Source organism: Palaemon carinicauda, chromosome 27, assembly GCF_036898095.1.
Source record: "Palaemon carinicauda isolate YSFRI2023 chromosome 27, ASM3689809v2, whole genome shotgun sequence".
Taxonomy (NCBI): domain Eukaryota; kingdom Metazoa; phylum Arthropoda; class Malacostraca; order Decapoda; family Palaemonidae; genus Palaemon; species Palaemon carinicauda.
Genome location: NC_090751.1, coordinates 86,786,374 through 86,812,040, shown reverse-complemented (window position 1 = coordinate 86,812,040; position 25,667 = coordinate 86,786,374). Strand labels below are relative to the sequence as shown.

At 43.6% G+C, this 25,667-nt stretch overlaps 1 protein-coding gene across 1 annotated transcript in view; it reads left to right on the top strand.

Moving 5' to 3' along the window:
- The first annotated feature begins 4,443 nt into the window (after positions 1-4,443).
- LOC137621229 (COMM domain-containing protein 10-like) overlaps positions 4,444-25,667 on the top strand; it is a 45,550-nt gene continuing 24,326 nt past the window's right edge. The window contains exons 1-3 of the mRNA XM_068351627.1: positions 4,444-4,539; positions 17,423-17,524; positions 24,715-24,870. Coding sequence (XP_068207728.1) covers positions 4,462-4,539; positions 17,423-17,524; positions 24,715-24,870 — 336 coding nt within the window. The 5' untranslated portion in view covers positions 4,444-4,461. The remainder of the gene's footprint in view (positions 4,540-17,422; positions 17,525-24,714; positions 24,871-25,667) is intronic.

Sequence of the window (25,667 nt, the reverse complement as noted above, 5' to 3'; positions counted from 1 at the left end):
CCCTGGCCCTATGGGACCAGCGGAACTATTAAACCTACAATGGGTGTTGACCTATGGAGCCTGTTGATGGTAGTGGATATTCTCGTCCTTTCCCCACATTCTTGATGCGGTTCTCGGACTCGTCAAAGGAAAGGGGGGGGGGGGCATGTTCCGGTCCAGGCCTATGGTCAAGACCTGAAGGATACCTCTCCATCATTCAGGCAGGCTTAAGGGCCTTAGTCTGGCCCCTCTTCAGATCCTACCGCTCCTGCCAAGTCGCCCCGTTGCGTGTCGACTTCATGCTAACCAGCAGGGGACGCATTTTCACACCTTCACATCTTGCAGTAGAGATATCGGGATGATTGAGATTCTCTCAATTCCACCATCGGCTCTCTCATTCCAGGCAGGGGAATGTTTCTCTCAGACTATCCGAGCAGAGCCTCATAGAGAGAGTGTACCTAGGGGTCTTTGACCTTGGGTAACCAGCAAGTGCTGGTCTGGGGGACCTGATCGCGACAGCTTGGAACCTCAAGCTTCCGCTAGTTTTCCCCCCAGTCTCAGACCCCGAGACTCTGGCAAGATGCATTCCGGTGATGGTGGGACAACTTCGACGCCTGCGTCTTCCCTCCTTTTTGTCTGCGGACAATGGGTCTCAACAAAACCAGGTTGTCTGTCAACCTTTCAATGGGAGAGCTCCACTGGGACTATGTGCAGAACGGTTTCTGGACCCTCTGCTTCCCCTGACGGAACTCCCGGGAGAGCTTCTCCCACGGCGCAGACTACTCAAGCAACCACACTGCGACATCTCTCCCGAACCGGGGCGTCGCTTCGGCTTCATGCCTGGAGACACTACGCTTCCTCCTCTAGAAGAGACAACCCGCTACAGTCGCGGTACGGAGGTCGCGTCATCTGCGATAGTCATCCACAGGGGTCTCCCAGGCAAAGTGAAGAGTCTAAGGTGGTTGGTGCCGTGGGAGATATACCTCTTCCCGTGAGGCCTCTTCTCCAGCAATAACGGTCTTATTGCCTTTCGGCGGGAGGAAACTCCTTTCCGCTCTTGGCAATGAAGCCTGTCGCTCAGCCTTTCCCTGACCTTCAGGCTTAAAGGAATAACTTTTTCCTGCCCGCTGGATCTATCCTCGCTCATGCGAAGCTACGATCGTCCCTGCCCTAGTCGGAGGAAGACCTCCAACTTGGAGCATGGCTCGGACTTTTAGTCCTTTAAGAGATCTTCTCAAGACCCTTTTACGACAGGCCTCGGATTGTATTCCGCCCTGGGTCTTCTGCTCACTCTGGCCACGGCCAGTGTGTAAGCAATCTTCTTGGTCTCTTACTACTCCCCCCCTTTCTAAGGAAGAGGGGAAGGCAACATTCAGGCTCGCTCCTGAGTTGTTGGCTAGACTCAGAATCTGTGGGTCCCGACCCTTCGGTCCGATTCATTCAAGATTTTGAGTCTCCATTCTGTGTCTGATGTCCCAAGACCTTCTCTTTCTTGCCAGTACAGGAATCGAGAGGTTAGCGCTGGGAACAGCTGCAGTTTGGCCTCAGTTGCAGCCGATTTGGGAACACAAGGAGGACATGGGGGGAGAGTCACCAGCATACCTCTTCAGCCTGGACTCAAGGACATTCATCTCGACCTGTCTTCAGACCCTCCCCCGTCACGTCGCCCTACAGCACGATGTTGGATACATCGCAACGTCCCTCGCCTTCGAGTAATACTACTCTGTGACGCAGGTGCTACAAGCTGGAGTCTGGAAGCGTCTGATGACCTTCGCAGCCCGCTTCCTGCAGGGCGTGACCCACAGGAGTCTCGATACGTTTTCTATCGCTCTGTGGTGGCTACACAACAGCTGGTCTAACCTCAGGCTCCTTTTTGGACAGGTAGCAGAAGGTTGAGGGCATTGTTATCAGGTTTTAGTCTGCATGAACGAAAGAAGTATGTCTGGCCCTTACTTCTTTCTTCATCATCCCCTCTACGGGGAAGCAGCATCCTGGTCTCTGCATAGCTGACCTCGAACCTCTGCAGGTAAACCATGCTTCCTTGTGTTCCGAGTATTGAGTCAATACTGTCGCGTCCCCCATACCCTGACGAGGTGGTATTGGGAACGTCTTAACCCAGAGTTCCTTCTGGAACTCCAGGTCAACTGCCTAAGACGGGTCACACTTCTTCCTTCACACACAAGCTTACGTAGGCCACATGGTTCCTTGCGGTGCAAGGAACTTGTGAGGTGCAGGGACTCCTTTTCTCGAGTGCGACTCACTCGGATTCTGAGTCCCCGGGTAAAGCCAAAGCCAGTATGGCTGGGGACTTTCCACCCTTCCTAAGGGATAAGTCACCCTTTGTAAATAGCGTGGTTTGTATTTCGGTTACGGAACAAATGACAAATTCGAAGATAATTTGTATTTTTCCTAACCATACAAACCTTAGCTATTTACACATATTTGCCCGCCAGCCCTGTCCCCCAAGACAAGTCCTACCTCTAAGTGAAAGTGAGTATTCACCTGTGTGTGAGGGGGAGGAGGGGTAGCTAGCTACCACTCCCCTACCCCCCCGCTAACTAGCGCGGGGGTAATACACCCTCGTTAAATTCTAATGGCTCGCCATTTCAGCTACGCTAAAAGTAATAACCCTTTGTAAATAGCTAAGGTTTGTATGGTTAGGAAAAATACAAATTATCTTCGAATTTGTCATATATCTATATCCTACGATAATGGGGGACCCCCAGTGGGAACTCGGGGTTTTGGGTGGGGAAACGAAATATAATTGTTTTCCTTTAGTAAATAACGTGAATTAAGCGAATTTGATGTTCATTTCAATCGGAAACAAACAGATCAACCAATTCTTTAAGATGCACGGTGTCACTTCTCGAACGAACGATAACATTAGCAACGTTACCAATAATACACAGTGTTACCAACGTTGACGTATGGTACACAGAGTTACCAACGGGACGTTGACATTACTAAAGATAGTAATGATAAATATTTCCATATATTAAATAATTTCTCCATATAAGTTTTACTCAATATATAAAATGTACAAAAAGGGCACAGAACCTAACAAACCCACCTAACCTAGCCTAGTAGTATGACAGGTTACAAAATAACATTTGATCTACATCGGACGTTGGCAGCACTGGTTACTGTATTTTTTCATGACACAATCTTTGTAACGGCGCCTCCAAAGTTTGTCCAGATATACTGTTTTGTATTTTCCTCCAGTTATTATAATTTCAAGAAGGTAATGTATAGAGAAGAAAAGGCTTGTTTTACGTTTATATATCGATTCCCCAGTATGTTTTCCCCACCCAAAACCCCGAGTTCCCACTGGGGGTCCCCCATTATCGGAGGATATAGATGTATATTTATTTCTGAAACTATTAATTTGCGACGGGAACGAGTGTCATTTTCGAAGAGAGCGTAATTTTTTCTATAAGAAACAGTAGTTTTTTTCCTAGGTTACATTACCATGTAATTTACTACAATGAAACCAATTTATCTAATTACTAAAATGTTGCTCAAAGATAATCAATTTTTTTTATTATTAGGTTAGGATAAGAGGTTATAAATTTGCCTGTATGCTTTTTAGAGACACATGAATATGATATGATCAGAAGCATAAGTGTCCTAAGTCTATCTAGTTAAAAGACAGTTAGAGGGGAACAAAACCTTCCATCGAGTATGGACAATGTCATCCCAGGTTCGGCTATGGGAATTCTGGTAGAGTTCAGTGTTTACTACATGCAACATATAAGTTAAGATTTACTATTATTTCAGCATTATTGCAACTGGCTTAGTATTGATTGTATTTTAGGTGGATGTCAGATGTTGGTGCCTTACACGTAGGTCTTTAGATGGTGCTATGCCCAGAGTGATGATAGTGATATGATATTGTCATTTTAACTAATCATTAGAGGTAATGGGTTGAAGCTTAGGAGATTAGTGATTCTTTGATGGGTATAATTGTTATCATATCACTCTCATGATCTACTGTACCTGTGAAGCCAGCAAATTATTTTTATAATTGGAAATAATGACGGCATATAGTCACCTATTCTGAGTCAAATCTTAAACCTTTAAGAAGCAATGGTTTGTATTTTAGTAAAACTACCTGCTATTGCATTCTGAATCAAACTTAAATATATATGAGACAATGGTTTGTATTTTGGTGAAACTACCTGCTATTTTTTGGCTGTATATTAGCTGCCTGATGTGCTGAAGGCTGCATATTTGCTTACACATTGTTATATCATCATGTTGTCTCGTCTTTAGTTCTGTAATAGTGATTTGTTACTTAACATTTAATATTGTATATTATTTTAAATGTCACAAGATGGGATTTGTAAGTTATAAGATATTAAAGTGTTTTGTTTTTCTTTGTGCTTCTAGTTATTAAATGGGGAAACATGGTATGCAGTGCTGTTCATTTCATTGCACATTTATTTTTTTCAATTTTTCAGACTTCAGGAAGGGATATCTCTGATGAACAACACAGATTCTACAAAGTTTAATGGTCTACTGAATCGAATATGCACAGCGTTTATTTCAAACCGTTTACAGGTCAGTGAATGAATCTTATAGTTTTTAATTTTTTACTTTATAAAGAGGACTAACTCTGGCACTATCATCTAGTCATGATAACAAACACTGGTCTGAATTAATGATTGATGACAGGTAAAATGTTACATTATTGATAAGACCTTTGTGGTAGAGGATCTTGTTGAGTTTCATTAGCCAAAAGCTATAATTTTATGGTGATAGATAGATGGATTGATGCTAATTGGTGTCACTAAGTCTTTTTAGTCTTTAAATTGTAAAGTTCAGTGCATTCATACAGCAACTAAACATCTAATTTTACTTTTGTCATAATCTATTTAGCTAGGATATAAAGGATCTCCCTTGCCTTTTTTGGATTATATGAAGAACCAAGAAGGTTAATGGAGGTTGGAAGTACTGTACTTCACCTGTTTCCGTGCAGACAACTGACGACGAGTTTGACTTGAGGAAGGTTTGAGTATCCTTAGGTCTTTCAGGTAGTCCCTCCATGACTTTGTTGAGGGAGTTGATAGCTAAGGCTACTTCTCCCCTGGTACCCCCAGTGCCAGTGTCTCCCATGGTGTTACCTGTGGTGAAAGTCATGGTTATTCTCCCAGTGTCAATGACCTGGTTGGCGTCCCCTGTTGTACACCCCACCTAAGCCAAAAGAAAGGGGACACCCATGCCAGTGTAAAAAGCGCTGGCACATAAAATTGTCATGTCTGAGGTTGGCATAAGTCGGTCCCAGGACCGAAAATGTGTGTTGTGCTGCTGCTTAGGGTTATCTCGTTCATCATCCCTGACCCGGTCAATCCTGTGTTAGCCAGCCCTTCCCCTATGCACGTCACACCGACCCATGTGGCTGGAAGTCTTGGGCCTGTAGCCCCTGCTTATTGTGCATGTGTTTAGATTGCCTGGAGGTTATCTCTGGGTGAGAGCTCTTAGACTAGAAGTCATAGCCCGCACAGGTTACTGTAATTTCACCTGATGTGGTCAAGAATTGACAAGCAGCTCTGCCCTAAGAGTAAATGCTTATTTGCAGTCTGGCTCAGCCCTGAGTGCAAGACTATGGGTCGGTCTTCAGCAGTGCAGAAGACCTGGTCAATTTTCTTTTAAAAAACGTATCTATAATTGAACGTGGGAATCAGTTTGCTTAAAACTACACAGCAGAAGGGAGGGGTTAAGGGGCAGCCTAAGCCCAGCATCTTTAAGCCAAAGATCAGGACCCATAAGGGAGCCGGAAGAAAAACAGTAGAGGCCTAGACCTCTGTACCCACTGATACCTGCACGGGAGGAGGTAAAAAGATCTGATTGATAGCAGTAAGACCCAGTGAGTCAAAGGGACTGGATGAGGAGTAGGAAGAGTTTGAGTGAGAGAGTTGATGATAATGATGGGAGTCAAAAGTCTCAGTTTATTGACCTTGACCTGGATGGCTGGATTCATAAGAGCTATATTCCACTAAGGAGCATTTGCTGTTTTAAGTCAAGTTCAGCCTGAGAGCAAGGCCATAGGTGCAGTCTTCAACAGAGCTGAGGACTTAGTCAATTTGCTTTTTCTTATATTGGCATGTTTATATATTTTTGGGTATAATTTGGACAGGCCATAACTATCTATGACTTAAATACAGGATTAAGGATTTATTGAACAGAAGTGGCAGTAGAAGAAAGAAAAATTTTAATAGTACAGTAATTAGACCCACTGAGCATTAGGGACTGGGTGAGGAGTGTGGAAGAATTTTGCAGCACAAAAAGAGTGGGAGATAAAAGTCCCAGGTAAGCTTAAGGTTGAGGCTGAGGACAGGGGAAAAGACCCAGTGAGAGTAGTGGCTGGGTGAGGAGAGAAAGTTTGGAGAGAGAGAGAGACTTGGCAGTGGTTGGAGACAAGGTCCCTAATAAGTTTAAGAGCGTGCCTGTAACCCTGCTTGTTGCTGTTTTGTGTGCCCCTATGAGTGTGTCTTTCATCACCCCCGTGTGGTTCTTCCCCTCGGGGTAGTGTTGTTGTCACTGGTCGCTCAGACCTTGACTGCTTGTAGAGCCTGAGCTTAAGGTTGGGAAGAGGAAGAAATGTGAGCATTCTTCTTCCTCCTCTGACTCCTTCTTGTCTTCTTCTTCCTTCGACTCCAATACTGATGCTTCTTCTAAGATGAAGTAGAAGGAGAGGAAGAGTTTGAAGAAGTCCAGGAAGGCCAAACATGGTTGTAATGAAAATGCTCCTTATGACTTCTCTTTCTGGGATGGGCAGTGGGCAACTGTGGTGCTGGGGTCGGGACCAAAGCTCAGTATCACGGCTCCATCATTGCCGTTGCCAGGCCCAAGGGATTGCCTGCTCACTGGCAGGGGAGCTCTCCTTCTTTGCCTCTCAGTCGGCGACTGTGAAATTGTCGGCAATAGTCTCCCTCCAAGCTGTCTCTTGGTTTAACCAATGGTCAGGTGCAGTGACATACTTTGCAAATTCAAGAGGGTTTTCAACCCCGGAGTCTTTGAAGGAGTACACGAGTCTTGTGCAGTTCTGTGGTAAGGCAGTGACCTTTCTTGCATACCAGTCAGCCAACCAATGAGCCAACTGGGTTTCCTATTTCTCAAAATAATTTAGCCCAGAATAACTCTTTTGCTTTAAAACTCTTCGCTGCGGGCAGAAATGTCTCTCCTTCCAAGGAGTTGTGTCCAGTTGGCATTGGAGAGGTGAAGAAGTGCTTTGCAGGACTCTCTGATCCAGAGCACAGTTTCTTTTAAGATCCCTGGCCCTTTGATGGCAGCTGCAGCCAAATCCTTTGGTTCACCCAACCCTTTGTGATCAGGTGCTAGGAAGGGCCCTGTGCCTGTTCCCAGACCCCTATCCAGACTGCTCACAACTTTATACAAAATGAGCTTGTGCATGCACAGCCCTTTTGAGCTCCCCATCCTGGTTCCTTTAGGGAGGGCAGCGATGGGAAGAAGGGGGAGAGGGAAATGCTTGGTGCCGGTGTTCCCCTTCTCCTGCTGTTGAGATGAGGTAGATGCCTGTAATGCCATTGGGCAACCTGACATAGAAACGGGGCCAAACAATGGGTAATGAGTGCCCTTCTGGAGGGTTACTTACTACCTTTTCATGACTGTTGTTGCCCCGTATTCCACTTACCTATATAGTTCTAGTCTGATCCTCCAAAATTACCAAAAGGCCTAGCAGACAGGTGGAAGGATGTTGAAGAAGAATGCGCTCAAAGTCGTTTGAGACAAGTCTTCAAGCTTCTATAAGCAACTCTTCCGGGCGGAGAAGTCAACTGGGGACTGTAAACCGGTCATCGACCTCTCTGCACCGAACAAATTTTTTCGACAAATAAAGTTCATTATGGAAACACTACGTTCTGTGCTGTGTTCCATCAGAGAGGGATTCTTCAGTTTCTCAGAGGAGTTGAAGGATGTGTAATTTCTAGTACCTGTGCATCAGTCCTCTCAAAAGTACCTCTGCTTCTCCCCGTACTGTATGGTGTACCAGTTTAAGACTCTGTGCTTTGGACTATGTAAAGCTCCCCAGGTGTTCATTCAGATGTTCACCTTGGTAGGAGCTTGGGTCCACTTGCAAGAGATATGTACAGTATTTTGACATTTGGCTCATCCTGGTCTCCTCAGCAAGGCAGTTACTACAGGATCGAGATTGGATTTGCAGATTTTGCTACGATCTGGGGATTGTGATAAACCGGAAGTCAAATTTCATACTGAAGCAGAGGTTGAAGTACTTGGGCATGCTGATAGACACCACAGCAGCCAGTCTTTCTGTCAGACGATTGTATCAGCAAGCTCAAGGATTTTGCACGATCATTTCTGTTCAAGGTAGAAGTCTAAGCTCAGCGCTGGCAGTCTTCTCTGCCACCTTTCTTTTCTAGAGAGACTTGTTTGATACAGGTGCCTTCTGTTCCTTCCAGTTCCAGTAGGACAGAGGCTCGGGTCAATCTTATCTGATTGCTGAATGAGGAAACTCTCATCAGAGAAGTTGCACTCGGCTCTCTGTCTTTAGACATGCAACTGTGTTGAAGGAGGTGTGACACTCTCCTGAATGACCTGATCATCTCAGGTATATGATTCCAAGAAGAAATGTATCCGCATCAACGTCCTAGAAATGTAAGAATGTTTGAGGAGGCACTTGGTAGTGTTGATGAGCGACCACACCACTGTAATAACTTCTGTCAACAAGCTAGGGCCAAGCCTGTGTGACGTTCTATGATGTAGAGATGTCAGCCAGCTAAATTCCAAATCAGAAGAATGTACCCTGTACTAGGAAGACACACTCAGTCGTCAGGGACAGGTTGTAGATTCAGAGTGGTCCCTATATCTGTGCGTAGCAAAGAGGCTTCTTGCCCTGTGGGGTTCACCAGAGATTAATCTGTTTGCCACATGGTTAAACAGGAAGCTACCCATGTTTTGCTTCCTCATTACACACTCATGGGCAGTGTTTGAAGATGCCTTCCAACACCCATGGGATCACCTGGGCACTATGCCCTTTTTCTATTCAGCCTAATCTACCCTTTATTCAACCATGTATTGATTACGCCAGGACTCGGGATAATCCTGGTAGCTCCCAGATGGCCTCATGCCAAGTGGTATCCCTATGTATTAGCACTTCTAATCAAGGTCCCCTAGAGAACTACACAGGGGTTGACACTCTGTCAGCCTCATCTTCAGAGGTACCACCCATCCAAAGGCTACCAAGCATCTCCTCCGAGCAAAAGGCTTTTTGCGAGGCACTGCACAGATGTCTGAGGACTGTACTAGGGATGATCCTCTACAGCAGTCTACCAAGTGTAGCGGGCTAGCTTCCGCAATTGGTGCTGTAGAAGGGATACTTCTCCGGTTGTAGTAACTCTAGCACAGACTGTGGATTTCCTCCTATTCCTTCGCCAAGAGAAGTGCCTCTCACTTGGGACTGTTAAAGGCTACTACTCAACCTTAGGCTTGGTCTTTTGACCGTAGGTTATGGACATTTCCTTGTGGGAGTTGGTTATGCTTATAAGGAGCTTCGAGGAGATTTGCCCATCCTGGGATCTAAGGCCCACAAAGTGGGACATGACCCTTGTTCTCAAGGTTCTTATGCATATCCAGTGTGAACCTTTGAGAAGGTCATCAGACAGAGATCTAACTCTCAAGGCTGTCTTTTTGGTAGCTTTAACATAGGCGAGTTTCTTGGTGTCTTTTGCTTAGTCACATAGGCTGAGGGGTGGAAGGAGGTCTCCTTTAATTTGTGCTGGTTTTGTGGAGAACCCACCACCGCATAATACCTGTTTCAAGACCTTCTCCATCCCCTCTCTCTGTGAAACATTGGATGGTGACTGAGAGGAGATGCACCTTCACAGCCTTTTACCTTCGAGAATGTACCAACAAATAATCCCTTGAGACCTTTGTCTATGGTAACACATACAGTAGATGTAAGTCTGGAATGAATGGTAGAATGACTGGCTCTTCTACTTTATTTTTATTTCCCCTCTCTTGGGGACGAATCTGTTAAAAACGTTACATGCTGGATCTGACTTGATACTGGTAAGTTACACTCCTGAGCACCATTCTTTAATTTTCAATATTAATCTTACCCGATAATCATGTAGCTGTCAACTCCGTTGCCCGACAGAATTCTACGGAAGGGATACGCCAGCGATCGCTATACAAGAGGGGGGTGTACTCACAAGCGCCACCTGTGGCCAGGTACTGCAGTACTTCTTGTTGACACCACCTCAATTTTTCCTCTGTCGTGCCTCCGGCTAGACCTACATGGATACGCTGTTGATTCTGGAGTTTTTGCTCACGATTTGGTGATGTATTTGGTCTAGATTTTAGCTTTCGCTATTCAGGAAGTTTTATTATTAGCTTAGCTAGCTTTTGGAATTAATTTGATTAATTATGGTGACGAAGAGAGTATGAACTCTCTTTCACCTTTAGATGGCCGACCCTTCCCTTAGACGGAAGTGTTGGTGTCTAAGAGAGTATAGACTCTCTTTCTTAATTTTGCTTAACAAAAGTTATAGATTTATTTTATATCTCTCCGCCTTTTATAGGCCTCTTCGATTAACTTCCTTTTTTATAAACTTATTAAAATTAATTTTTATATTTGTTTATATTCGACCTTTCCTAATACTAGGCGGTCTTTTCTTGTACCGAAGTTAATTAACATTGAGCCCGTCATTTCGGTTTTACCTGTTAACATATTATGCTATTTTAATGTTTTTGAAAGAATTTCTTTGATAGTCTCGTAACTGTTTTCAAAGTGGAACTAACGTTTTGTTTTGTCTCTGCAGTTGTTGACGTTCAGAACGTTCAACTTGCGCTCTATCGTTACGATAGAGAGAGAATTTTCACGGTGTCACGTTGCAGTAAGAGTAAACCGTTTCTAGCGTTTTGTTCATTCTTTCTTAGCTTAATGGTTTTAATTCTAATAAAGGAACTTTTTATTTGGGAAATCTTTCAGTTTTTTTCCTTTAACAATAATATGTTTTAACGATATATATGATTGGGCTCTTCTCTCAGGTTCTAAGTCAAGAGAGAGAGAGAGAGAGAGATAGAGACGGAGGGAGAGAGAGGAGGATAAACGTTTCGTTCAAGCGAGTAACGTTGTTATCGTTTTTGCTCTTCTCCCTAGTCTCTTTAGGGGAAGAAGGTAAACGTTTCTAGAGTTTTATTCTTGTTCTCAAGCTTTATGCGGTGAGAGATTTTAAACGTAGTTTATTTGATCTAGTGTTTAGTCTCTTTCCAGCCACTGAATTATTTATCTTTCATTAGATTTTTCTGTTACATTGTAATTCTGTTTTCGCAATTATTAACTTTTAAGGAAGGATAGAATTGCGTGTTTCAGGTACAAACCACTTAAAGTTTCGAGTTCAGTGAAATAAGTGCAAACAGAAAATCAAAAGTGATAAGTGATAAGCGCAAAGTGTTACAGTGTTGCGTTCGAGGGTTCGTCTGTTCGTGCCAGTTGTTCGCCTAGTCTGGGACCTCTTACAAGCTCCCAAGCCCAGGGGAGAAGTAATGTCGAAGGACTTATGGGTTCAGCAGGCCTTGATCGACGAACAGACGTTTTTCCCTCCGTGGTTTCGGGTGTATCTACACACGTTGCCGACGTGATCACCCCACCCACACAAAGACGAGAGAGCCCTTTCTTTCCTCGTCTGCGGTAGAGGTTTCTCGCAGAAACCATGGACCAATCTTGCAGCTTTTAAGTGCAAGTCGGTCCCTTCCGCACAAGTCCAACTCCTAGGTGTAGCCATTAGCACTGGGTCAGTTCGGACTTGCTGCAGTACGCCAACTGCACACCTCCCAGAGAGGCAAGGTGGTATCGCAACAGGCAGTAGCTCCGTCTGTTGCCGCACCAGCTGTTTTAGACCCTCAGTCTCAACGGACAGTAGCTCCGTTTGTTGTTGTCTTTCTTAAACTCTAGTGGTCTTTGCTGCAGTCAATGCAGTCTCAGCTTGCGGTGTTGATGCAGGAGTTTCAGGCAGAGGAGGTTAATACACCTCCTCCTGCGAACGCTCCTCCTCCTCTGCGCAGTACAATCTGCCAGACGTATGAGGTTGAGGTTCCTCAGGCTACCTCCATGCGTGAGCTGCCGCGTTGGGAGTTGCCAGTTACCAGCGTTGTGCAGCAACCTCCACCTTCCTTAAGGCAACCTCAACAATGGGAACAGGAGTCTTATGCCTTACATCCTCCTCTTCCTTTGAGGCAAGAGTTTCTTGCAGTTAGACCAACAACCTCTTGAGGTACGACAACCTCTACCATCCTTGAGGCAGCCACCTCAGCTCTCGCAGCTGCTACCTCAACTTTCCTCAAGGCGAGAGCCTCAACTCTTGAGGCTAGCACCTCAAGAACCTCAACTCGTGAGACAGGAACTGCGTTCTGCGCAGCCGCTACCTCAACTCTCGCAGCTCACACCTCAAGAACCTCAACTCGTGAGACAGGAACCTGCTACTGCGCATCCACCTCAACCCTTGAGGCAAGCGCAACTCTTGAGGCAGGAACCTCATGCTATGAGTCAGCCACCTCAACGCATGCATCTGCCACTTTCTCCTCAGCTTGAGCCTCTTCCCATTCAACTTTGAAATAACAAATGACAATAATAACACCTCATTACTTTCATAACTTGCATTTGTAAAACATATACATGTATGCCTACACAAACATTATGATAATGGAGGTTATTCGTATTACTTAAAAAAAAAAAAAAAAAAAAAATATATATGTATTCCTTGCAATATATTTTTAACAAAATCGCAAAAATATGGCAAAAATATCTTCAAAACAAAAATGAATCATGAGTTATGAATATAATGTAAATATTATGTTGATATTAAAACCCCATGCAAGCATGCATGAAGTAATGCAGTGTTGCCAACAGGGCGAGTTTCCCTTTCCTGAGGTGAAGTAGATTATAGTACGTATATTTAGTGCAGCTTAATTCTACGATTATCATGCCGGCTATCAAATTCATCAACAAAACAGTCTAAATCAATTCCCTCGGCACGTGCACTTTCAATGGACAGTAATGCGATATTACTCAATCTAGCACTGGTCATGGAATTTTGAGAAATGTTACCCGCCATGCAACATGCTCTGCTTACCTTACAGCATGCTCTACATACAGCATGCTCTGCATACAGCATGCTCTGCATACAGCATGCTCTGCATACCTTACCGCATGCTTCTCAGTCACACATCTTTGGTTGTTGCCAACTCACTAGACTGTCAAGCAGTTTCATAACGTTGCCTTCTAGTCTGCTGCTTTTGCACCAGTGAAACCCTCACTGAGAGAACTTAGCTTTTCTCGGATATGGTCCCTGTAGATGAGAAAGTGCTTTTCTCCCTCCTTCTGATATTCCCTTGAGGACTCTGTCATTTGGAGAGGAGCCTTTAGCTGCGTAGCCTCCTATGGACTTTTATTTAAGCATAACATGCTTCCAGGGAAGGTAATGGTTCCACTTCAGTCGCTAACCCCGTCTGTTACCACACCTGCTCCCATAGACCTTGAGCTGTGTTGCAAGACATGCAGTCCAAGCTTAGTCCTTGTTAGAGGATTTTTTGTTTACGGAGTCAGTGTGTCACTGGGAAGACGTTCAACAACCAGCAGAAGTGACTTGTTGTGACGCAGTGCGGCAACCTCAGCAACCCGATAAGGAGTTGTCTGTACGACCCAGACAGTCTAGACAGCTTCGGGTTGTCACTGTACTTCCTCGCTTCCCCATGGTTGACAGTTCACAGACTGTGCAGCAGTACCATGATCTTGTGTCCGGCTCCGTCAGACGACTGGCTTTTAAGAGCTCCCTCAAGTCGTCGCTGTCTGGAGATTCTCAGATGGACTATGGATCTGACCAAGGAACTGGGCCTCCTGGTCAATTTTGAGGAGTCCCAGCTCGTCCCATCCCAGACCATTGTCTACCTGGGTATGGATCTTCAGAGTCGAGCTTTTCGGGCTTTTCCGTCGGCCCCAAGGATCTTCCAAGCCCTAGAATGCATCCAGAGCATGCTGAGAAGGAACCGATGCTCAGTCAGGTAGTGGATGAGTCTAACAGGGACACTTTCATCGCTGGCCCTGTTCATCGTGTTAGGGAGACTCCACCTCCGCCCCCTTCAGTATCATCTAGCTGCTCACTGGATAAAGGACATGACGCTAGAGACGGTCTCAGTTCCTGTTTCCGAAGAGAGGAGGTCTACTCTCGCGTGGTGTAAGAACAGCTTTCTTCTCAAGGAAGTCTACCTTTGGCTGTTCAGAAACCCGACCGCCGTCTCCTCTCGGACGCATCAGACACGGGCTGGGGTGCGACTTTGGACGGACAGGAATGCTCGGGAACATGGAATCAGGAGCAAAGGACACTTCACATCAATTGCAAGGAGTTGTTGGCGGTTCTTCTGGCCTTGATAAACTTCAAGTCCCTCCAGCTTAACAAGGTGGTGGAGGTGGACTCTGACAACACCACAGCCCTGGCTTACATCTCCAAGCAGGGAGGGACTCTTTCGTGGAAGTTGTTCTAGATCGCAAGGGACCTCCTCATCTGGTCAAAAGATCGAAAGCTCACGCTGGTAACGAGGTTCATTCAGGGCGGTATGAATGTCATGGCAGATCGCCTCAGCCGGAAGGGTCAGGTCATCCCCACAGAGTGGACCCTTCACAAGAATGTTTGCAGCAGACTTTGGGCCCTGTGGGGTCAGCCAACCATAGATCTGTTCGCTACCTCGATAACCTAGAGACTCCTGTTGTATTGTTCTCCGATTCCAGACCCAGCAGCAGTTCACGTGGATGCTTTTCTGCTGGACTGGTCCCATCTCGACCTGTATGCATTCCCGCCATTCAAGATTGTCAACAGGGTACTTCAGAAGTTCTCCTCTCGCAAAGGGACACGGCTGACGTTGGTTGGCTCCGCTCTGGCCCGCGAGAGAATGGTTCATAGAGGTACTGCAATGGCTGGTCGACATTCCCAAGACTCTTCCTCTAGGAGTGAACCTTCTACGTCAACCTCACGTAAAGAAGGTACACCCAAACCTCCACGCTCTTCGTCTGACTGCCTTCAGACTTTCGAAAGACTCTCAAGAGCTAGGGGCTTTTCGAAGGAGGCAGCCAGAGCGATTGCCAGAGCAAGGAGAACATCCACTCTCAGAGTCTATCAGTCTCAAGGGGAAGTCTTCCGAAGCTGGTACAAGACCGATGCAGTTTCCTCAACCAGTACCACTGTAACCCAGATTGCTGACTTCCTGTTACATCTAAGGAAAGTAAGATCCCTTTCAGCTCCTACGATCAAGGGTTACAGAAGTATGTTGGCAGCGGTTTTCCGCCACAGAGGCTTGGATCTTTCCACCAACAAAGATCTACAGGACCTCCCTAGGTCTTTTGAGACCTCAAAGGAACGTCGGTTGTCCACTCCAGGCTGGAATCTAGACGTGGTCCTAAGGTTCCTTATGTCATCAAGATTTGAACCTCTCCAATCAGCCTCTTTTTAGGACCTCACATTAAAAACTCTTTCCCTCGTGTGCTTGACAACAGCTAAAAGAGTAAGTGAGATCCACGCCTTCAGCAGGATCATAGTTTTCACATCTGAAACGGCTACATGTTCCTTGCAGCTCGGTTTTTGCTAAACGAGCTTCCTTCACGTCCTTGGCCTAAGTCGTTCGAGATCCCAACCCTGTCCAACTTGGTGGGGAATGAACTGGAGAGAGTACTTTGCCCAGTTAGAGCTCTTAGGTACTATCTAAAAAGGTCTTAACCTTTACGAGGACAATCAGAAGCCTTATGGTGTGCTATCAAGAAGCCTTCTTTTCCAAGGTCTAAGAACTCAGTTTCTTACTATTCAGGCTTCTGATTAGGGAAGCACATTCTCATCTGAAGGAAGAAGACCTTGCTTTGCTGAAGGTAAGGACACATGAAGTGAGAGCTGTGGCTACTTCAGTGGCCTTCAAACAGAACCGTTCTCTGCAGAGTGTTATGGATGCAACCTATTGGAGAAGCAAGTCAGTGTTCGCATCATTCTATCTCAAAGATGTCCAGTCTCTTTACGAGTACTGCTACACCCTGGGACCATTCGTAGCAACGAATGCAGTAGTAGGCGGGGGCTCAGCCACTACATTCCCATAATCCCATAACCTTTTAACCTTTCTCTTGAATACTTTTTATGGGTTGTACGGTCGGCTAAGAAGCCTTCCACATCCTTGTTGATTTGGCGGGTGGTCAATTCTTTCTTGAGAAGCGCCGAGGTTAAAGGTTGTGATGAGGTCCTTTAGTATGGGTTGCAGCCCTTGATACTTCAGCACCTTAGAGTTGTTCAGCCTCCTAAGAGGAACGCTGCGCTCAGTAAGGAAGACGAACTTATTTAAGGCAGAGTAATGGCTCAAGTCGACTTCCTTACCAGGTACTTATGATTTCATTGTTATTTTGAATAACTGATAATATGAAATACGGGATACTTAGCTTCTTGATATACATGTACACTGGTTTTCACCCACCTCCCTGGGTGTGAATCAGCTACATGATTATCGGGTAAGATTAATATTGAAAAATGTTATTTTCATTAGTAAAATAAATTTTTGAATATACTTACCCGATAATCATGATTTAATTGACCCACCCTTCCTCCCCATAGAACCAGTGGACCGAGGAAAAATTGAGGTGGTGTCAACAAGAAGTACTGCAGTACCTGGCCACAGGTGGCGCTTGTGAGTACACCCCCCTCTTGTATAGCGATCACTGGCGTATCCCTTCCGTAGAATTCTGTCGGGCAACGGAGTTGACAGCTACATGATTATCGGGTAAGTATATTCAAAAATTTATTTTACTAATGAAAATAACATTTCTAAAGAATTATTGCCCCATTCATCCTAATGAGGGGGAGAATTATACCAACATATTAATCGTCATACACCAGGTATATTATTCTGGACTGCCGTCCCCTTCTGGGTAAGGGATCCCTTCTTTGACCATGTACCAATCTTCTTGGACAGTCCAAGCCCAATTCAGCCGATTCATCCCAATGATAGACAGATAGGAGGCTGCTGGAGCTCTCTTCTTTGCTTCTGTACGGGACCAGGCAAACTGTCATTTCCAAGGAAGAAAAAGAACCAACCAGTTCAGTTCTGGGGGGACTTCCGACCCACCAAGCAGTGGGTTTCCCTATTTAAGTGGCAAAAGGTTTTTACTGTATACAAGTAGGAACAATTAGCCAATTTCTAAAGTAATTTGTATATTTCTTAGTCTGTAAAAACTTGAGTCCTTTAGTTAAATTTCCCTTTGCAACCACCCTTTTCAGTCCCAAGCCAAAGTTCAACGTGAGGCTTTACCTTGTTAGTGAATTCAATGGCTATCCCAGGTTGTGCAAAAATCAACTCCCTATTTAAAGGACTCAGGTTTGTATAGCTAGGAAAAATCCAAAGTACTTAATTTTTTTTGATGAGCAATCTGCTTTTTCAGGTATTTACAGAAGAAGAAGAGGAGAAACTCAGCTCATCACTTGCCATCACTCAAGACCAAACTAAGTTGCTGATTAAAACTGTAATACACATAATACAACAGGTTAGAAACTTTCTTTTGTACTGTACGTACTGTACATTACATAGTACTGTAATAAAGAATCTCATTTGATTTAATGCATACTTTCTATATCAAATTAGTTCTTTGATATCGCATGTTGTTTATTGCATACAATACTTGATAAAATCTATGAAACTAGGTATACAAAATTTTACATTTTTACCAGGTAAGTAGAGTAGGATCAAACTTTGTAATGCGTAATTATTCCTATACATAATACAAACTTTCTACCTTTAATAGAAGCGTGACCTAATTAAGGCCGATTCACACGACCCGTTTTCTTTCCGACAGGCTGGGTGGTGGCTAACCGCCGTTGAAATGTTGTACATTCACACGAGGCGTTCCGTATCCGTTTATCCGCGCGCGGTTTTCATTGTTTACTTAGACTCTGTCACGTGAGGATCGAGTAAATTACGATAATTTTGACACTTTAAGATGTTGGTTGATAACTGTGTTGATAAGATAAGTTATGCAACTTCATTATACTTTATGCACCATGCCAAGAATATTAAAATCCTCCTGTTTTATTTAATGCCTCTACAGTCATTTTCCATATTTTTTGTTTATGTAAATTATTTCTATACATCTTGTTTGCCATGTCTAACATCTCCTCATACCCTTGAACAAGTTCAATTAACCTCTCATACATGGTGTCAACAACAACCTAACTCTAATTTTTATGACTATACTATGAAAAAAAATCGAGGTTTGTAGGTCACGAAACGAACAGGTACGATACAGGTCCTCGTTAACACGAAACAACATCAACCTGTTGGTTGGGACGGATGGCTAACGGCCGTCAAACCGGCCGAGGTTTCTTGGGAAGGAAGCCTATCCGACTCGGACGGCTGACGTCCGAGGGCAGCCGTCTGCCTGACGGGTCGTGTGAACAGTTGCATTTGAATACACGTAAGAAACCTAGACGCCGCTTAACCGCCGGCGAGCCTGTCAGAAAGAAAACGGGTCGTGTGAATCGGCCTTTATTATTATTATTAATACTATCCAAGCTACAACCCTAGTTGGAAAAGCAAGATGCTATAAGCCCAAGGGCTCCAATAGGAAAAAATAGCCCAGTGAGGAAAGGAAACAAGGAAATAAATATACGATATAAGAAGCAATGAAAAATTAAAATAAAATATTTTGAAAAGCATTAACAACATTAAAACAGATAAATACTGTAATATATAACTATAAAAAGACTTATGTCAGCCTGTTCAACATAAAAACATTTGCTGTAACTTTGAACTTTTGAAGTTCTACTGATTCAACTACCCGATTAGGAAGATCATTCCACAACTTGGTAACAGCTGGAATAAAACTTCTAGAATACGGTGTAGTACTGAGCCTCATGATAGAGAAGGCCTGACTATTAGAATTAACTGCATGCCTAGTATTATGAACAGGATGGAACTGTCCAGAAAGATCTGAATGTAGAGGATGGTCAGAATTATGAAAAATCTTATGCAACATGCATAATGAACTAATTGAACGACAGTACCAAAGATTAATATCTAGATCAGGAATAAGAACTTTAATAGACCATAAGTTCCTGTCCAAGAAATTAAGATGAAAATCAGCAGCTGAAGACCAGACAGGCGAACAATACTCGAAACAAGGCAGAATGAAAGAACTAAAACACCTCTTCAGAATAGAATGATCACTGAAAATCTTAAAAGACTTTCTCCATAAGCCAATATTTTGTGCAATTGAAGAAGACGCAGACTTAATGTGTTTCTCAAAAGTAAATTTGCTGTCGAGGATCACTCCTAGAATTTTAAAAGTCATGCAAAGTTAAAGAAACATTATCAATGCTGAGATCCGCATGTTGAGGAGCCCCTGTCCTTGACCTTACAATCATACTTTGAGTTTTGATAGGATTCAACTTCATGCCACATAATTTGCACCATGCACTAATTTTAGCTAGATCTCAATTAAGGGATTCAGCAACCCTAGATCTTCATTCAGGAGATGGAATTGATGTAAAGAGAGTAACATCATCTGCATATGCAACAAGCTTGTTTTCTAGGCTAAACCACATATCATGTGTATATAAGATGAAAAGTAATGGGCCGAGAACACTACCCTGTGGAACACCAGATATCACATTCCTATATTCACTATGTTGACCATCAACAACAACTCTTTGAGATGTATTACTTAAAAATTCAGTAATAATGCTCAGAAACAACCCACCCACTCCCAACTGTATAAAGTTGAAAACAAGCAATGCTGGAATGGCTATGAATCTTTTTAATAAGGTAAACACAGTTGGCTGCAGGGTGGCATAAAAGTCCCTCTCACCTGACTGGTAACGCTACCTTCACTTTGACTTCTGTTGCCGTTCTTAACAGATTTACTTCTCAGCGTCCTACTTTGGCTTTATTTATGATCTGCTTTTTCTTTCCAGATTATTTGCTGTGTGCTTGCTGTTGATGATATCAGTTCTATGGGCAGACATGCAGTTGTGCTATGGTAAACCCAGGTTAGGATATGGTTGGTGCATACTAAACAATAGGTCGACCCTCATCACCTGTGTACAGTAATTTCTGCAGGGGCATAACTGTTCTCAGGACTCCACGTGTTCTGAGTGTAGGGAGTGGCCTCCTGTGCAATGGACTGGATTTTTGGATAGGATGATGTTAAAGAGTGGAGTCAATCTTGGCAAAGCCCAAGGTGATGTCTAAGAAAATCTTGAGCTCCTTTATCGCACTTTCGGGTTCCAAGTCTGCTGCATGTTCTTCTCCATTTGAGGCATAGTCTGTTGCATGAAGTAAGAAGAAGTGAACCAGTGCCTTCCCCTCAGGGAGTTCCTTGAGCAAGATAGGAGTAATGCCGTCCACTAGTGAGGGCAATACCCCCTTGCCTCTCGCCCAAAACTCTCCCGATGCCATAATTGCTGAATTGATGATGGCCCTTCATCATTGCAACTATTTGAGGTTCTAGCAGCTGCTAGAGCCCAGAAGTCTTCTCACCCTGTTGGTGCTCTCACCTTGTCAGCAAAAAAGAACTGTTTGTGATGTCCCTTGGACAACAAGCCATGAGTACAATCACCAGGTCATCAAAATTCTTCTGATAGTCCATGAAGTCATCCAAGATAAATGTCTTCATAGATACGATCACTGGCACTATCACCTCCTTAGGCATGATGGCCCACTAGTAAAAGATCCTTGTGATTCACGACACGAATGATTACCTTGTGCATTATATGGTACGCGTGCTACGCACTCAAAATCATCTCCAAGAACATGATCACCTCAGTGTACCTCGTCAGTGCCACTATCAGCTGTGAAGAGACTATCTCCTGCATAGGTTAAGCCTTCTACTGCCACTAGATCGCCTCCACGCCATGATCACCAACTCGTCAAGAACACTCAGTATGCACACGATAACCAGCACACGTACTAACAAAGTAAGCCTATAGGTTCCATAGTTCAGTGGCCTCCCATCACTTCATGGGTGGGGACTATCCAGCATCTCCTCCGAGCAAACAGCTTTTTGCGAGGCACTGCAATATCTCCCTAAATCCTCTGCAGCTGTCTTCCAGGAAAAGTAAGCCATCTTCTGCAATTGATGTCATAGATGGGGTACAGTACTTCTCTGGTTAGAGCCTTTCCACACTTAATTTTTTATTTCCTCATCTACATTTGCCGAGAGAAGCTCCTCTCAGTCTCTGCAGTAAAAGGCTATTGCTCAGCCTTGAGCTAAATCTTTAGATTGAAAGACCAAAACCTCTCCTCGTCATGGGAATTGTCCATGCTCATGAGTAGCTTCGAACATTCCTGACCTCTCAGAGAACTTGGATCACCATCTTGGGAGGTTACGAAGGTTCCAAGCTCTTTAAATGCACTCTGTACAAGTCCTTACGACCCCTGGCTTGGAATTTTGGAAATTAGGTAGTTCCTATGTGGATACAAACCATCATTCTTTATGTAGGGAATATGTTTTTATCGTGGAAGTTAGATGGCCATTGAATCATTTAATCAGCAGGGAGCAAGGGTGAGGATCCCTTGCCCCCTTACCTTTTAATGTATCTTCACTTATGTTTTTGGCTTCATCGAGTACAGACATACTGATATGCCCTTAAGTGAACTTTTCACTTTCCTTGTCTTTCAAGAAGTGAATACTGGCAGTTGATTGTTATTGTGAAACAAGACACTCATTGTGGGAGGTTAGACTTTACATCATGTTTTTTGTTAAACCAGCTGAAAATCCACAAACTCAATTTGCTTACTAGGGACATGATTGTTCTGAATCATTCCTGTGTGACAAGTGTAGGTCGTGGTATCCTTGTGGTGGCAGGCGTATGCTTTGAGCAAGAGAAATAGAGCTTTTTCCTTTCCATTGGGTGCATCTGCTTTTGATGCTCCTGAGCTTACTCCTGTAGCTCATTCTCAGGTGCCAGGGAGTATGCGGCAGAAGCAAGGAGCCCTTAGACCTATGTTGGAGGGCTTCAGGTTCCGGTGGCATGTTGTGTACTTTATGTGTTCGCTGCACCCCATCGGAGGTTAAAGGCTCTTTTATGTTTGTACTACTGGTGATGACGAGTGTGACCTAACGAGTAATTTTGGCCCACTTAGGTCTTTCAGGTAGGCTCCCCAGTGCCAGGGTCTCCTTGGTAACGCCAATGATAAAGAGCGTGTCAGTGTTCTGGTGATGTCTGCAATGACTCCCCCTCCCTAGGTCCTCTGGGGCCAAAAGACATGTTCTCCCAGTGGCGGGTAGGTTGTTTCCTGTGCATCTCTGCGACCGGTTACTCCCTCCCCCTCTTCCTATTCCCCTGTGCTTCAGCAGAGCTTCATCCATTTGACTAATTTTGACAAAGCAGGAGTTACCCCACTCTTTGTTGCTATAACAAACCTCTCGCTAGACCAGATTTTTTTACCTCAGGATGAATCAATGAAGTTAGTACTTTGCCTCTAGTAACTCTCTCAGGTATAAGAGTAATTCAATCCGGGGGTGGATCGTATCCTATCCTAGGATCACGTTCCACACTTAAAGGGGAGGGCTCTCTGCTTCTCATCTTTAAAGATTGTCTCATTCAGATGATAGTCCCCGGACATCTTCCAATACTATCTTACGCTTTTTTAGCTTAGGGATAGCGTTCTCGATGGACAGGCAGACCAGTTAAGAGTGGGTTCTATAGGAGGCGAGGAATATGGCTCAGCAGCCTTCCTTCCAGAAGTGTACCTCCATTGGCATAGCCTCAGGAACTTTTGTTCCTGATTATTTGAACATAGAGCTGTACTTACTTCTTTATTACTCACCCAGCTGTGAAGTCCAAGCATTGACTTTGCTTGGCACTGTAGGTTTGGAGGTGATTTGCACAGCTTTGGAGTATTCTTCAATCCTGAAGTGTTCAAATTCTCTCCAATTACCAACTACTTTTCAATCACTCCTAAGCCAGAGTCATTCCAGCCTTCAAGATCTGCATCCAACAGCTTTGAAACTCCCACGTCATTTTCATTTGTCTCCACACTGCCTCTAAGTGAACATTCAACCTGGCTGGTGTCACTTTAGGCCTCAACAAGATGCTCAGTGCTCTGAGAGAGCATCAATGGAAGATGCTCACACCTTCTTTGGCTCTTATATGTACTTCGAGAGGCTGGTATCTTTACAAGATCAGGTGGGCCTGCCTTACAGTCTAGTTACACGGATTAGTAAACCTTCTGGCTTCTAGAGGAAGATTCCTAAATCTTTTCATGGCTAAGGAGATGATTCGTACATGTTACGAGGTCTGACGCTTGTAAGTTTACCAAAAACATAGACAATGATGTGCATGCTCTTGCAATCTCCGACGTCAGTAACAAGACATCTCTCGGGGTGTCTATTCAGCTTTTGTTTGGGCTGGGGTTTTCCTGGCAAGTAGAGGAAAAGTTGTTGGATTATTGATGAAAAAGATCATCGACCTCGGAGTAGCCCCTTGTTTGGCACGGGTAGCACTGGAGGACTCCTGCTGACCACTTCCCCATTTGAATGCCTGATTTTGGAAGATGAGGACGAATCTCGTTTTCTTGCACACCCGATATTGATGGTCAGAAACAAAGATCCTTACCGCAAACTGGGTAGAAATAATCATTAGACTGATTCAATACTTAATGACCAGAGCTACAATTCCTTCCTCAAAAGGAGATCAGATCAAGAGCACTCAAGCTCAGCTGAATAAGCACTTGCCACCCTTCTAGAATCACTCTGTGGCAGGTTTTATAGGCAGAGAAATATCAGTCGATGTTAACTATCTTATTCCTGTAGGATGTGACCCATAGGTTTTCTTCTTCAAGACCTGCTGTAGCCACACAGTGAATGGAATAGCTACCTATGCTCCTTTCACAGAACCATTAGCATCAGATCAAGAGCAAGGGTGACGTATGAGTCTGGGATGAAAGGATATTCTGATTGGCCTTTTGTTTTCCTTTCAATCTTCTCTTTTTGGGTTTAGCTTCGAAACCATGCCAGCTGGATTTGATCTCGGTGTGCTATTCTGTACTTAAATATGGTGAAGTTTTTTCCCCACACTCCTTACCTGGGGGAGTGTTACGTATCAGACACACAACATGATTCAGCAAATGCATCATTCTCTTAAGGATTTTTGGCTCAAAAACAACTCTATGAGCCATAATTTCCACAGTATTTCTTGTGGTTCATGAGGCGTAAGGAACCGTGATTCTTATGGTATTGCAAATGTTAGAATCTTGAGTTCCTGGGTAAAGTTTCCAGCCAGTTGGAATGGGGGCTTCCTCCAGCCTAGGGATGAGTCTCCTATTGTAAAGAACGATGGTTCGTATTTGTGTAAGAACAAATAAAAAATTTGTTAAATAATTTATATTTTAAATAACAATACAAACCTGAGGTTTTTACCTAAACTTTTCTACTGTCACCAACCCCTAATGTAAATTGCGGCTGTAATCCAATTGAGGTTACAGTGAGTTACAGACTGCCTCCAGGGTAACTACCTGCTAGTTGTTTACACCCCGTTGAAAGTTTTAACTGCCATGTTCCAGCTTTGTTGTTATCCTTCTTCTTTAGTAAAGAACTTGGGTGTGTATGGTTAAGAATAATAAGAATTGTTTTAAAAATTTGTCATATTTTCCATAAAAATGCACTACTGTACTTTTATTTTCTTCAATTATATATTGCAGTATTCTGTTATGATGAATGCAATAATCTAATTACAGGCAGCACATGGGATGGTACGACCAGCATTGCTAAAGGATCATCTTTTGGCTGCTGGTATATCACAAGACAAAGTAGACATTTTTATTGAGCAATGGTCCACTAATGCAAAAGCCATAGTTGATACACTTCGCCAACAATGTCTTTCAGAAAAGCAGGTATGGTGTATTTATATTCATTCGTCTAGGGTTTGCATTTATTTTACCTTTTAATGAACTCATCTTTTAGAATTTAACATAATACAGTAATCAGTATGAGATTTTATTTCATAAATATTGCATTAATCTAAAATTTATATAGTTTGTGGTTGAGTATTTGCCGAAGTGTATACTGTATAAATACCTTTGCTTATATTTTGTACACATATGTGACCTAGATTTAAATTATTTAAAGATTTTTTCAAACATTTAAAACCCGTAAATTACAATTTGTGTATTTTTGATAGTTTGTCTTTTACTTCTCACTCTGATTCTATTGTGGACTCATATCTAAATCTTGTAATTTATAAAATAAAATTAACCTAAGAAATAAATTAATGTATATCTTGCAATAGCAAGTCATTCCTTTACAAATATATGCTGTATCATAATTTGTTCATATGCATATACAAACCTTTCATCCTTTAAATAGGGAGATGATTTCAGCGAAAGCTGGACCACCTGTTGAATTTGTTAACAAGGTAGTTAACGACAGATTGTGTGGTCGGATAAAAACGTTATGCCCCTGTACCTGTCGGAGGAACCTCACTTTGATTTTTAGCCTCAGCGAGTACAGACGTATCGTTGCGCCTTTAACCAAACTTTTTCATTTTCTTTTTCTTGCTAGAAGTGAATACCAACTATTGATTGCTGTAATGGATGTGAAACAGGAGATTTATACTTGCTAGGGAAAGGGTGAACATTGCAACTGATTTTAGAGTAAACCAACAGTAAATCTTTAGTCCCTCTGCATTTTG